The 13,966-nt window shown below is 38.3% G+C and overlaps 1 protein-coding gene across 2 annotated transcripts in view; it reads right to left on the reverse strand.

The window, feature by feature from the left end:
- Positions 1-330: 330 nt before the first annotated feature.
- Positions 331-13,966, reverse strand: part of SULT4A1 (sulfotransferase family 4A member 1) — a 30,683-nt gene continuing 17,047 nt past the window's right edge. The window contains exons 2-8 of one of the 2 annotated variants that reach the window (XR_005104602.1): positions 13,239-13,369; positions 11,738-11,818; positions 11,481-11,607; positions 8,145-8,239; positions 6,586-6,724; positions 3,653-3,780; positions 1,404-1,997 (exon numbers count right to left, since the gene is read on the reverse strand). Coding sequence is in view for 1 of the 2 variants with exons in the window: in XM_037390187.1 (XP_037246084.1) it covers positions 1,885-1,997; positions 6,586-6,724; positions 8,145-8,239; positions 11,481-11,607; positions 11,738-11,818; positions 13,239-13,369 (686 nt within the window). In the remaining variant the exon portion in view is untranslated. Of the gene's footprint in view, positions 1,998-3,652; positions 3,781-6,585; positions 6,725-8,144; positions 8,240-11,480; positions 11,608-11,737; positions 11,819-13,238; positions 13,370-13,966 lie in introns of both variants that reach the window. The other variant, XM_037390187.1, reaches the window with a different exon arrangement.

The raw sequence follows: 13,966 nt of genomic DNA on the forward strand, positions 1-13,966 counted from the left end.
CAAATTACACTATCTGGTGACAGTTCGTACATTGTGTATTTAGATGAAGAACTCCTTGCCATGGGATGCTGTTAATACCAGCATGAGGGGAAGAAAAGCCTGCAGAGGGCTATTAAAGCCAAAGGTGCTTACAGAGTCCTGTGCTCTCTGCTGTACTCTGGCACAGGCATTAGGGACAGCTCACTGGGTCAGATGGTCGTTTGAGTTGATGCCAACTTTCTGTGGTTATTTTGTCTTAACTTAAGAGATGAGGGTAGGGGAGAGGATCTGTGGCTTGTACAAAGACCACCTGGCCTGACTAGGAGGTCTAGAAAAATCAGCAAACCACAATGCATGGAACACATCTTTTATTCAATAAGCAAGCAAGCACAGAAGTATAATGTGTAGTGCTTAATATTCATACAGTACTAAAAATATAAAAATAGAAATAAAATTTCACCAAAAGCATTTTCACTCACAAATATACAAGGAAAAGTGCTGTCAAGCCACATCATGCTACACCACTTGCCAGTTGCTGAACTGACAGTTAGTTTCCCAACAGAACTGCAACACTAAAAATCTGCTAGTCCTTCCTCACAACTTTTGGTGAGCCTGAATATTTGACTAGCAAAAATGGGCCTCCTGCAGCTGAGAGCCTAAAAAGCATAGATGTCATTACCTAACGGAACAACAACATAATTCTGGATAATTTTATAGTGATAGTAGCCTGCTTCAAGCTCTTTGTGTACCTGTCGTAGAGAATAAAAAATTTACAGAAATAAACTTGAATCCTGATTATAATCCAGACCGGTCATGGCTACAATTATGGAAACTATTCTGCATGAATATTTGTGCAATACTCCCACCTGGTGGCATATTTTTAAACTCCCTTCCTTCAGTGCTGCAGTTTCCTCTGCCTGCTTACTCTCACAGGCATATTCATCTTCCACTTAGGTTTGGAGTCCAGTAGCACAAACTGCAAATAGTGCTAAGCACCCTTAACTTCCAGTGGAACTAGAGGACATCCAGCACCTTATCTTACTGTAGCTATTGGGTAGAATTCACATCTATGCAGGAAGGTGACGTGGGTCAGAGAGATTCCTCAAGGAACACCCTGCACCAGATGCCTTGCTTTTAAGCCCCATTTTGAGGACTGAATTAAGAGTTGGGGGCTTAAGAAGCTTCTGTTTGCTGACCTTCAGCATGGAGCAGAACTTCATCTATCATGAAGACAGCTGTGTGCTGTCTTCCGTGAAAGCACAGGTGGGTTTGGGGATTACAGTGACAATCACAGCTGTACATCTTAACAAGACCTGTCTTGCAGAGTATGCCAGTGCACAGAACCTACTCAAATCATACAGATAAGGGTGTGCAGAACCTAATGTGAACCCCACTTGTATCAGTTACTTTTTTGGAATGGGATTTATTTATACTTGATATACCTGCTATAAAAATAAATGTGACGATTAACCCCTGAGATCATTCTAGCATAGTTTTGGCCTGTTACTTGTTTCCCTCTGAAATAATTTTTTATTTGGTTTACGGACATTTATTTAGGTTCTAGTGAAAAGGTTTTATAAAACACATTAAATAATGTGGGGCTGAAAAGGTGTACATTCTAGTTGCATATATGATACATACCTTATACGTCTATAATACATTCCATAACAGCTGAATATTCTAGTATTGTCTAAGAAGTTCTTGCATGTGGATGAAGGATTAAAATACTAGAAGATAAACAGCTGTTTAGGATCAAAGATAATTGTATCTCATATGGTTTACTTAGATTGTTTTTCTTTCTTTAAATCTTGTTACACATAATAGCTACAGTAGTTTGTCCAGCAGGTAATAAATGAATGCATAAAGCACTTCTAGCTATATTTGGGTATCATATGCATGCATTTTTTATAAATAAAAATCAAATGTGAGGTCACATTTTCCCATCTTCTGTTTATAAACTAAATCAAATTTCTCATTCATCGAAACAGTGAAGATGTCTTTCCATAGCCCAACTCGTCCTGAAACACAGACAAGGAACACAAGTCAGAGAGTGGACATCACGGGACACCAAATATCTACAGTCTTAATCATGCAGAGCATGAAGTATCATCTGTGAGATGCTAATCAGTCTTAGTTTTCACTGAAAGTTCAGCAACACCTAAGGCTGTTCACTGTCTTATCCAATTCCCCTGCTACAACCCTTGCAAAGCCTTAAAATAGCCTTAAAGTGAGTACCACACACCTTGTCATCTCTATCAGCTGAGTATTATACAGGAAGAAATCAGATTTTTGTGAGATTTTGCTTTAGCCTTAATCAGAAACGAATACAGATTTTGGTTTGGGTATTCTTTTAAAAATGGGTTTCTGGTTTCAGTGCAAGCTATGGCTGTTTAATAACTTCAACAGCTAACAATAATACATTTCAAAATTGCTGTGCCTCCAGCATACACTGGTTAGAGAACTATCGGAAAGGCACATGGAATGCGAGGCATTAAACCGATTATTTTATTCTGATTATTGAGATGTAATATTATCATTACTAATTTCTACTATTTTATGTTTACAGATAAGAAATGAATTTACATTTCTCAATATGGAGAGAATTCATGGTTTAATACAAGTGCCTGGATTATATCTATGGAAAACATAAGTGCTATGCACACAGTTCGTGCCATTTAAATTCTAGTTTTATACACAATAGGAAGCTTTCAGCAGATGAAATATGGACACTGAACACTTTATCCTTGTATGGAGTATTCTGCTACTTCACTGAACCCAATTAGTAACATAACCTGATGACACTTTTGAACCCACCAGACAAAGGTTGTGGCCCCCTTAACCACTGTTTCACTGCAGTGCAAAATTTGCTTAGCTCTGAGTCATCCAGGGTTACTTGTTGGTGAATAAGCCTCATGGAATAACCAGGCTGAGAGGCCCAATTCTCTTCTCATTTATGTTAGATATAAATAAAGACAAAATCCAGGCTTGTTCAACTGGAATAAATGAAATGAGAATTGGGACTGTGCTATCAGAGAGTTTAATCATAACAGCAAGAACAAAACTACATGCAGGGAGCTTAATTATGCATTTGATGCATAAGAAGAATACCCATTTAATTTAATTACCATTGCTTTTTATGCAGCAACTCTATAATTGCGTCCAAAGACAAAACTGTCTGAAACATCTACAAATTACATATTAACGTGATGGTGTAGTACGTGTGGCAAGGGCCATTACACGAAATCAGGATTTTCCTATAACTCCTGAAGGTATGATAGTGTTCTGGTTTGTTTTCAGGATCCAAAGATCAAAAGAACCTTAAACTGACTGAAAACACATTTATTGTTTTCACCAAATTTCTCCTGTATAAAAAAAAAAACCATTAAGGAAGCACTTGCAATCATAAACATCTGATACCAATTTCCATTTTGCTCTGGGAGCTATAATTGCATAAAGTACAGCACAAAACATAAAAGCCTGTATTTCCCTTTCAATAACAATAATAAAACATTTTCTTCCTCTGCTTACGGAAGATAAGCCTTTTATTTCTGAATCTCCCTAACAACATGTGTGGACAAATGACAAGTTTTATGAAGGACATATGCAGTGGATTATTTGTAGCATCTTTTTTTTTTAACCACATGAACTGATAGCTTGTCAAAAAGTCACCCACCTGGTTTATGATTTGTATCATGCAACTGTGTAAATTATGATGTGATAAGTCAAATATAAGTAACATATCTAATCATTGTTCTGCTTTCACAGCAGCTCAGGGTTATCTTCAGAGTAAAGATCAATGTGCTAAAAGGAAAAAAAATGAAGAACTAAAATAAAGCAAAATAAAGTAAAGGTAACTAATGACAAATTAAAAATATTTAAAACAAATTACAATAAGCTGTCATGTTATTGCCACCATTCTTTGTCACAGAAACTAACAGAGAACGAACAAAGCACTGTTAATGAAGCTGCATTCTGAAGTAACAATTTGTTGTAAAAGCCAGGCAGCAAAAAAATAAAAAAAAAGAAATTCAAAATAAGGATATTTTTAATAAAAAGCACACAGTGAACAAATGACAAAATATTACATTAAAATATTAGATTAACTGCTCCCTTCCTTCTCTATTACACAGCAGAGGCTTCTTTCTGAAAGGTTTGTAGGTGGTATAAATAAGAGGCTGTGCCCCTCGGCTGGGAGGTTGCAGGCTCCCCTACAGAAAAACGAACTAACACCATGTACAGAACAGTACATGCAGCAAAAGTCGGCATCACTGTTTATCTGGATGGAGATGAACTGGCCAGCAGAGACAGCAGTTAGCCTCTCTGCCTGTGGAAGGTCTCACCAGCAGCTCTGTTCTCTCTTCTCTTGTATTACAACCTCATCTGTCTTTTACAACCACCCTTCTGGCTTTCACTGGACAAGGAGAGGGGATTTTGACTGTGCATGTGGCAGTGCTGCTGCTCCACAGACCTCCAGATCATGGAAGTTAGGACAAACCTAGGTTTTTGTGTTACATGCAAGTCAATGGAGGAGAAAGCGGCTCTGTTGCTTGTAAAATCTTGCACTGACATAGAACACTTCATCCAAGGCCCTCAGGATGTTTTACCGAACTCATTATCTTGTCTTCATAGCAGAGAAGTGGGTTGCTAATCAGTTAGGCAATGTGCTGTAACATCCTAGTGCAAATGAGATGGTGTGTTGTTTTCACATAAGATACAAGTTGTGCTACATGATGAATTTTTAGTTGGAAGCAGTAAGGGGAGTTAGGATGGGAGTTGAAAGCAAGGTAACTAAGAGCAGGAAAAGACACCATTCAGTGAAGAATCTACCAGAAACATATAGGGAATATATCAGGTCTTTCAGTGACACTATAAACTCCTTTGTCTTCTTTGGAATTTTACCTCAAGCCAGCAAACTTGAGATATTTATTTCAAGAACTCATCATTACAATAACATAAGTGAACTGGGGCAAAAAGATGTGCGACATCACAGTTATGATGGAGTCTGGTTTCCAGGTCCTACTGTAATAACTGGAGTGTACAGCCCCTACAGAACATACTGAAAGCCTTTCCATACCAGGTGTGCAAAGTCACATACAGAAGCAAGGCGGTGCAAGCAATGGCTTTTTTCCACATATGACATTCTGAAATGTTTGTGCCAACATACAAACAAGGACAAATCATACTGGGTCAATTATTCTGATGATAGTTTGAGCCAAGTAATGGAAAACTGACATAAGGGTCTGCCAAGAAAGATACAAAGGTAGTATAGAATACCAGTGAACTTGCTTTCATGGGAAAGCAAACCTTCTTTCAAGCAAACCTGACTGAGTGTTGGTAAGATAAAGATTTCAGTTTGACTGAGCGAAGGTGAATGCAAAGATACAATAGACTTTTGTAAGGCATGCAATTTTAGTGTTTTTTAACAGAACCATATAGTGTCAACAAAATGCATGACAAATGAATAAACAGCTGGCTAACTCAGAATTAGTAGTCAAGAAGGACGGTCAATACTTAGTATTTTTATCAGAGATTTGAAAATGATTATAAAAATTGGAGCTGACACAATTTGCAGATCACATGAAGGTTGGCTGAGAGGTAGCATGGAAAAGGCTCCTACACAGAAACTTAAGAATGAAGTACTCTGGTCATGATCCCCAAGTAAGAAAATAAGCTGTAAATCAGTCAATCAAAATCCTTTGAAAAGGCTTTGTGGTCACGATAAACACATGCTTCATGTATGATGCTGTATCAAAAAAGTGCTAACATGGTATGGATGGACAAAAAAGGGAGGGAAAGTTCTAGTTAACACTGGATTAAACTAGTGGATAGTGATTTTATGTCTGGGTAAGGCATTTGTGCGGCTGACATAGGAACTGACCATTTTGATCTTATTCCCTCATTTTAAAAAAGAGCCGTTAAGTGCTGTAAAGCAGCCTACAGAAAATAATTTGAGGGAGACTTACTGAGTTCCCTCTTTTATGCTCATCAGAAAGACAACTGAGAAAGGACTTGATTTCTTGACATTATTAAAGGACATATGTATCAAGAGATCAACGTGCATTTCAAGTTCCTAGAGAAAGGCCTCACCAGCATAAACACCTAGAAGCTAAACGCATTTTGCACAGCTGAGGTAGACAATGAAAGTTAAAGGCTCATAAGGAAAACTACAGGTCCTCGTTGTTTCATGCCTTCAAATTAGAATTATCTGCTATTCTAGAAAATCTGATATACTTAAAAACAAGGGCTGAGGCCAGGTTAAACTGTATGAAATTGTGTGGGCTTTGACATGCCAAAGGTTAGGAGTGGTGCGGTCTTCTCAGCATGAACAGCTCAACCTGTTCAAGTAAGCCATAGACTCTCCAACAGAGTGGTTTGCATAGTGTTGAACACAGACTGTTGATCTTGGATGTTTCCATGCTTTTCAGTCACTTCTACCTAACTATTTCAAAACAAACCACCCCCCAAATAGCACCAACAGTTGGTTTACCTCCTATCATTTACACAGCAATATTTTGCCAACACCTTAACACATCCTGAAGGTTACTAAGTTGTCAGTTGCTTCTTGCAACATCCACAATAAGAGTGTTACTGTGGGTTTAAACATACCCCTGCCAACGGGAAGTGCTTCTGCATTACAGCACTGATCAATGAGTTGATGGCAGTGTTCCACCATGGATTCCAACTGTGCTTTGTCGTAAGAAACTCCTAAGAACCTCACCAGTTGCTCAACCATTGTGGCTAGGTCCTGTAAGAGAGTATTTAAAACCAGTTTATTTTACAATATTTTAAGTGACCTTTTTCAATGAGTTTAAATACTTCAAAGTGTTATATCCTGATGAGTGTGAAAAATACAAATGCAGAAGTTGCAGAAACACCACTGTCTTACAATTTTGCCACTTTCCAATCCGATGAAAATAAATAGATACCAAGTAATTAGGGTAAGGTCAGCAGAGAACATGGTCATACAAGCTCATCCCTTCAATTATTAGAATGGAGAACTGCAAAGTAATTGTGATGCTTCCCACTCAGACAACACCACACCCTTAGCCGATGACTTTGGAATACTAGTTTATTTTGGAGGAATTAAAAGTTACTTTTTTATTCTGGTAAAATAAATTACCACAAATGTTTGGCCCTTCCTTCATCGTTAGCTTTTGGGACTGCATTCATGTAGATGGAAAGGATCTAGTGAGGTGGCCTCTGAGACTAAACAGTCATTAATTTATATATCCAAACTCCAGGGTTCCTCAAGTATAAGTAAGACTCCTGGAATTGTAAGGACAAAATAGCAATATTTATCAGGAAGCAGAAAGATACTGTGATGCTACCAGATTTCAACAGTATCCTTCAATGAGCACAGCTAGGAATATATCTTTATTCAAATCCACTGGTTTGAAATAATTTCTTCTAAACTTTAAAAATCATTCTGATTGTATTACATCTTTTAGCATCCCACTCCATCAGAAGGCTCAGTAAAGCTGAAATTGTAATTCACCCAGCTTTATGGAGTTCTACTGGGATTTTGCCTTTTGGAGGTTTAGAGATAGGAGCTGGGATGTTCCTATGTTGGCATTAATTTTCCCATCGAATAAACACTTTGAAGTATTTTCATTAATTCTTAAAAATACACGATTGCAATAGGAAATAGAAACTAATGTTCTATGTATTATTTCCACTATCAGCCAGCATACTATAAGGACCCAATAATTATGGTCACCTTATGTTACACAATCACCCCTAATTGTTTTCAATCTTGTTTCACAAAAGACAGCAAGAACAACCTAACTATCAGAATAAATGCCAAATATATAGGACAAAATACTGATGCTATAGTTTTTTTCTCATTGATACAGCACACACAGCAAGACATTCCTTTTAAATGAATGCCCAGGGCTGAGTGTAGCAAGCACTGAAAAGTTACACACCTCTGCCTCCTCCGTGAGTACTTCGGTGCCTATGAGATGCAGGCAGGTTCCCAAGTAAATTACTAAGTTTATGAAAGTGCTGAAAGTCCACAGAAGCAATTGAATACCAGTACTTTATACAAGGCATCAGACATTAGGGAGCACAAATAAGGACATAAGCAACAAATTTTGTATTTTATGTATTTTAAACAGTACGACGCTAGACATAATTAAAATACCTTTTTGCTACATGTAACCTACCTTATGCATATCTTCATACTTGAGAAAAAGTACATTGGCATCCATGTGATGCTCCCAAAACTCCTGCACGTGTTCAAACCATGAACCATATCCTACTACAAAGACATTGATTAGCATGAGGAAAATGAACATTTTTGTTACTAAGCCTTTTCAAAAAGGAAAAAAAAAAAAAAAAAGATAAAAAATAAACTGGAGTGTTTCATAGCCCCAGAGAACAGTATCTGGTTTTGACACATTGCCATGCACAGCAAGGAACTTAATTAAAAAAGTTTTTCTATCAGTTTGGAATATTCAAAGGAACTGATTTACCATAAAATGTTCAACAGAAAATGCCACCATACTTCATAATGAACCTCTTGGAGCTCAGTATCAACACCACATGACTACTGAATGGAAATTGAGCCAAAATAAAAACTACACAGATAGATTTGCAGAAGGCAAATTTCCAGTGGCTCCAACCTGCATGAATTCCTGCAATTAACTGCAGCTTCTTTCACCTAGAAGCTAGACACAGCGTTTGTGGAAAGTTCCATAGTGCATCCTCCATTACGGACAAAGAATGGCTAACAGTCATTTCCTTTCTTAATTATAGTATTGAGGACACAGACCTATACAAATGCTTCATGGTCATTCCAAAAAATGGAGGATGTACTGACAGAATATCCTGTTTATTATTACATCTTCTGCTCCTCCCCGCTAAAATCTAAGACCCATTCTCTTCCATTGTAAGTTTCTGAACGCTTCCACACAACTTCTGTAGACATGCCAGAACAGTTTCAGTTATCTCTATTGCACAATAAATCCAGACTACAACCAGATGCCAACGAGGTGTTGAGTGCTCCTGAAAGCCCAAAGGGATGTGATGGGGTAATCACAAGTCATGAGCAGGCCCAGCATGCAGGATTGCTAATGATGAAAAGCTTATGCCTTCTACCTGCTGCATGCCACCAGCAGCTTGTCTTCGGTTCCCCATACCGTTTCATGGGGTTTAGGACTTGAAGCTGAGGTGCTATGCTGGGAGAGCCTGTGCTCCCAGCACCGCTGAGGCAGTGGTTACTGGAAGTCTTAACTCACCCCTCAAAACTTTCCTCCTTGTTTTTCACTTCTCTGATAAAATCCACATTTGTACTGATTTCAGTCAATTTACATGTGTCTAGCAGAGGTTCAGACACTGGTATTTATTATTTAGAAACCGTATCTTGCTGCCAACGTTGCCAGAAAGACAACACAAACAGATATGCGTTCTGCATATTTGTTACCAGTGATAAATTTCCCCAAAGTACTTCAGATAATCAAGACAGGACTTAAGCAAATATGGTGAGCAGTTTCTCACATTCTTTCCCAATATTTTTTTGGTCAATTTTCTTTTCAGCAAAGTGGCTATAGAAAAATATTAGGGTTTTTAGTTTTGCATTTTGAAGCCACCTTTTCCCTTTGAAAAATAACTGTTTAATTTTGGTAAGTGGAACATTTTCAACAGACAAAGAGGTCAGTTTCATAGGAAAATTATTTTAATCAGCTGACTCAGTTTCAATTGTTAAATGTATTGGGAAAATTCCATTTTTGTTATTCCTATTCCATACATCCCTAAAGAAATTCACACATAAAGCTAACACATCAGTCAAGCAAGAAGCGTTCCTAGCTGCTCTTAATGGTGCAGGGGAGAACCCATTAAGATCTTAGCACAGTTTACCTATGCTTTATGCAAGATATTCCCTTAAGCTTTAGAGGATAATTCCAAAGAATTACACATTCGAGGCTAATCCCTATCCACCCGTATGCTTTCAAAAAAAATAGCTAATATACACTGGATTTGTTTCAAGGTGGTCAGGTATAAGGAGGGGTAAAGAGTGGGATTGCATTATTTGAGCTCAGTGCTTCTTCCTCTAACAGTACTTTGACTTCTTATGAAGTTTTTTTTGCTGCTGCATTGCTTCCATGAGATGAAAACATTTAGCTAAATGCTACATTTACTGCATTACACAACACTAGATTTGCCCAATTATGGACACAGAACATGCTGTGATGTTTTACTAACTCTAGGAGGTTGTGATAAACCAGCTGCTACAAGATATAAATAACTCTTGGAATACTTATATGAAAAAGAGTAGAGAACCTTCCTCCTATCTTAGAAGGCCTTATAATGTGTCTTCTTTATATCTCTGGTCTAGAATTTCCTGATCATGGGCTACAAACAAACATCCCATTCTCAGGGAATGCAAAAGAAAAACCTGAAAGTGGACTGGAATGGAAGGAGAGCATTAACTTTCCCTGCACAAACTTGCAGGAGAAAGTAGCAATGGTTTTTAAGGCCTGTTAAATAACCTCCATTGGTAGGTTTTTATGTTTTTCTTCCCTTCAGTATTATACAGCTCTTTCAGCATCAAGTCCTGCAAATTCCAGGCTGAAGGAACATTTGCTGCGCTGGATGTAGAGGAAATCCTGCTCTCAGAGCACAAGGCACCTGATGACTTCTTAGTGTCAAATTATGGTATTACAGGGAAAATTTTGTAGAGAAATAGAAGGCAGTAAAAATTTTCTCTTCCCAGCTAAAAAGTGTGGCAATCCATTGGCAAAAAGCCCAGTGGCAGCCAGTTACACGAGAACATGGGGCTTGCCCTCCCTCTAAGATTACTGAGCTAGTGCAATGGAGCTACTTAAGGCAGTGCAGCCCGAGTGGGATCACAGTGGGTGGGTGGGTCATCAAACAGCCCTCACTCAAAGGAGCTCCTGGGTGAGCAGCTGTTGTTGTAAAGCAGGTTACTGCATTCTCATACAGCCGCAACCGCCTTCTTACAGGGGCTCACTTCAACTTACTGATGAACTCCAGATCAATCTCATGCAAAGTAGAGGGTTTTGTGTGTTAACTGGTATCTTGCAAGGGACAAATCTTGAGGTTTTGGATGAAATCAAAATATTAAAGGGATACCAGGAAAAAAAAAACAAACCAACGAACACCTGAGGAACAGAAAGACTCCTGAGAAGTAGCCAACAGTGTGGTACAACTAAAATCAAATGATGCTGGGATACCACTTCTCACAAGGTACCTGGTAACTTGCAAGCTGAATTTTAGAAAAACAGACCAGAGTTTTGCCTGAGCTAAGCAAGGAACACTGCTGAGCCCATGGGATCAAATATTGTAAGGTGATTATTTTTTATTTACAAGGCATGGCCATAGTTTGCATGGACAAGTCCACGCAGCGCTATCTGTAGCAACCTCCTTGCTGTATATGCAAAACAAATGCACCTTTATCCAGTTCATTTCTGTACTTGCAGAAGGAATGCAGAGATGAAAATAAATGTGTAACAGCGTGTGCAGAGAGAACAGCTCCTTACACTTGTCGTTCATAAACCTTCTGCAGAACTCCTGAAACGTTCCTCTGTAGCTCATGGTCCTTAGGGAGCGGTGAAACTGGTAATAAGACACCACCAGGTCTTTGGGGTTGCGAGCCATGTATATTACCTATGATGGGGTGGGGTGTAAAAGAAAAATAATTATCTTATTGAAAGCTTTTCCCCCACCCTGTTTCCCAAAGCACTTAAACAACTGCTGCCAATATAGTTAAAGAAACATGATTTAATTTCATTTTTACCTTTGAATTGCCATTATGGAGGTCCGAAGGCAAAAAACGATATGGTAGATGGCTTTTTATGAGGCGAGGAGATGTCAGTTCCTAAAATAAAGCAGACATGAAACACTTCTTACTGTGCATTAGTTTTTGGCACATCCTGAGCTGTCCTGAACTGTCATACTTGAGGCTCTTTAATATACTGAGTCACATTTACAAATTCACTTCTTAAATTAATAGGGGTCTGGGACTAGTAATTTGGTTGGGGAGTTACATCTGTTTTAAATATCAGAAGGCTGGATAATGTGTCGGGGGGGTTGTTGGGTTTTTTCCTCCCTTTTGTTTTCAAGGTACTCCCATTTGTAGGACCTTTTCAGGGAAAGAGTAAATAGCTGAGGATTCTTAGTGTCAAACTAACTTTGTTTCTACTGATACTTCCACCAAAATTCCTTGAGAAATATTAGAAGCTCCGAAAACCCCACCCCTAACTATTTTACTCTTGCAATTTATTTTATCCTCAGAATTGGGCCCAGACAATCCAAAGGCTTATCTGAGTGCATGAACATCTTTCAGAGTTATTTTTCTGTATTTTGAAACAAAATCGTCTTATGACACAAATCATCTTCTAGTAGCTAAAAACTGCATAAATCCACATTGGATCAAGTTGCTATCACACAGCATAGGTAGCAACATGCAATCTCAGACTAAACCTCTCACTATTGCCAGCACTTCTTTGCGTCAGGGTAGCACTGACATCTCATTGGACTAGGCATCACACAGATGAAAAAGAAAAGCAACTTCTGACCCCTAAATACTCTCGAAGCTGCAGTTATCATTGACCAGAAGCAGCTTAAATCTATTCATGCCAGCCTTAGCTAGCGCAATTCAACAAGCACTGTAGCTGTTAACAGGATGGAGCCCAGTATTTTGCGTAATCATTCCAAGATATGCCTATATCAGAAGTAGTTACAGCAATGAAAAAAAAAAAATAAAAATCACACTTATATGCCATGCCACTAGTCTCTAAGTGGTTCTTAATAGTGTGGCAGTCATTTCATGCAGAACATTTCAGACTCCTCAAACTACACCTACAGAGTCTGTAGATCCAGAGATCATGGGTCTCTTAAGGATTTAGATGTATAAATTCAGAGCAGTGGGTCTACAGATCCATAGATCTCTGTATTTGTAGTTCCTCTTTTGCAAATTCAGGGAAGGAATCAAAGCAAATTTGCCTCATTTGGACAGCTTCTGTTTACGTAAGCAAGGGAGCCCTTGAACTTTTATTCAGAAAACCCACTGGCAATATATTTAGGACATTGGAGAAACATCTAGAGCATTACATAGATTATAACAAAGCTTGATAAAAGCAATTTTAAAATAACCTAATAATACTTCGAATCATTCCCATAAACTGAGCAAGTCCAGTGATGAAAAGGACAAGGACAGGATGAAATGAAATGCTAAATATGGAACTGAGGAAAAAGATATCCAAATGCTGAAAGACTTTCTTTGCAATAAATTGTACCTTGATGATGTCCAGACCAGGCTGAGGGTACTCTAGGACTGGAAGTTGTTCATCTATATTCATTAGTCCAATCTCATCTGGATCAGCTCCCTGACTCACTAGATATACCACTTCCTGTAGCAAGCCTGTGCCTGCATAAACCAAACAATGAAAGAGAACAGATTGTATTACAGTTCTTATCTAAACAGAAGCATATGAAGGGAGACCTAGACATAGAAATAATGGTAAGTTTTGACCTTAACATCTGCTGCGGACTCAGGCTGTAACTACTGTTTTAACATAGCATGTCTGCACCCTCAGTTTTGTTTTAAAACACATGAAGATCTCCTTTCACGTAAAAGACCTGAGATTTTTCTTCAGTAATAACTTAAATATGTTGCTGTCTCCAAATAATTTTACCTGTGAATTGCAAAGCATTTTTAAAGAGTTCTTCCCCTGTGAATGTTAGCTAGGCAAAATACTACTATTTCCATTTTAGAAATTAAAAAAATTAAGCAGACAGATTATACAAGTTCACAAAATGCCATTAGTGGCCATACTGGGAAACTGCCAGTGTCATCTATTCTAAACTGTAGTCAATGCTGCTGTTATGCAATGATTTCAAAGTCTATTTATACCTCCACATTATGGACTGGATAAACCACAATGCATCAATGCATAGTGAGTTAGTCATAAGCTTTAGAGGCCCCAGTTACATCTCTCTCCAGTCCGAGGACATTTACAAAGCA

The sequence above is a fragment of the Falco rusticolus genome, chromosome 5 (assembly GCF_015220075.1).
Source record: "Falco rusticolus isolate bFalRus1 chromosome 5, bFalRus1.pri, whole genome shotgun sequence".
Classification (NCBI taxonomy): Eukaryota; Metazoa; Chordata; class Aves; order Falconiformes; family Falconidae; genus Falco; species Falco rusticolus.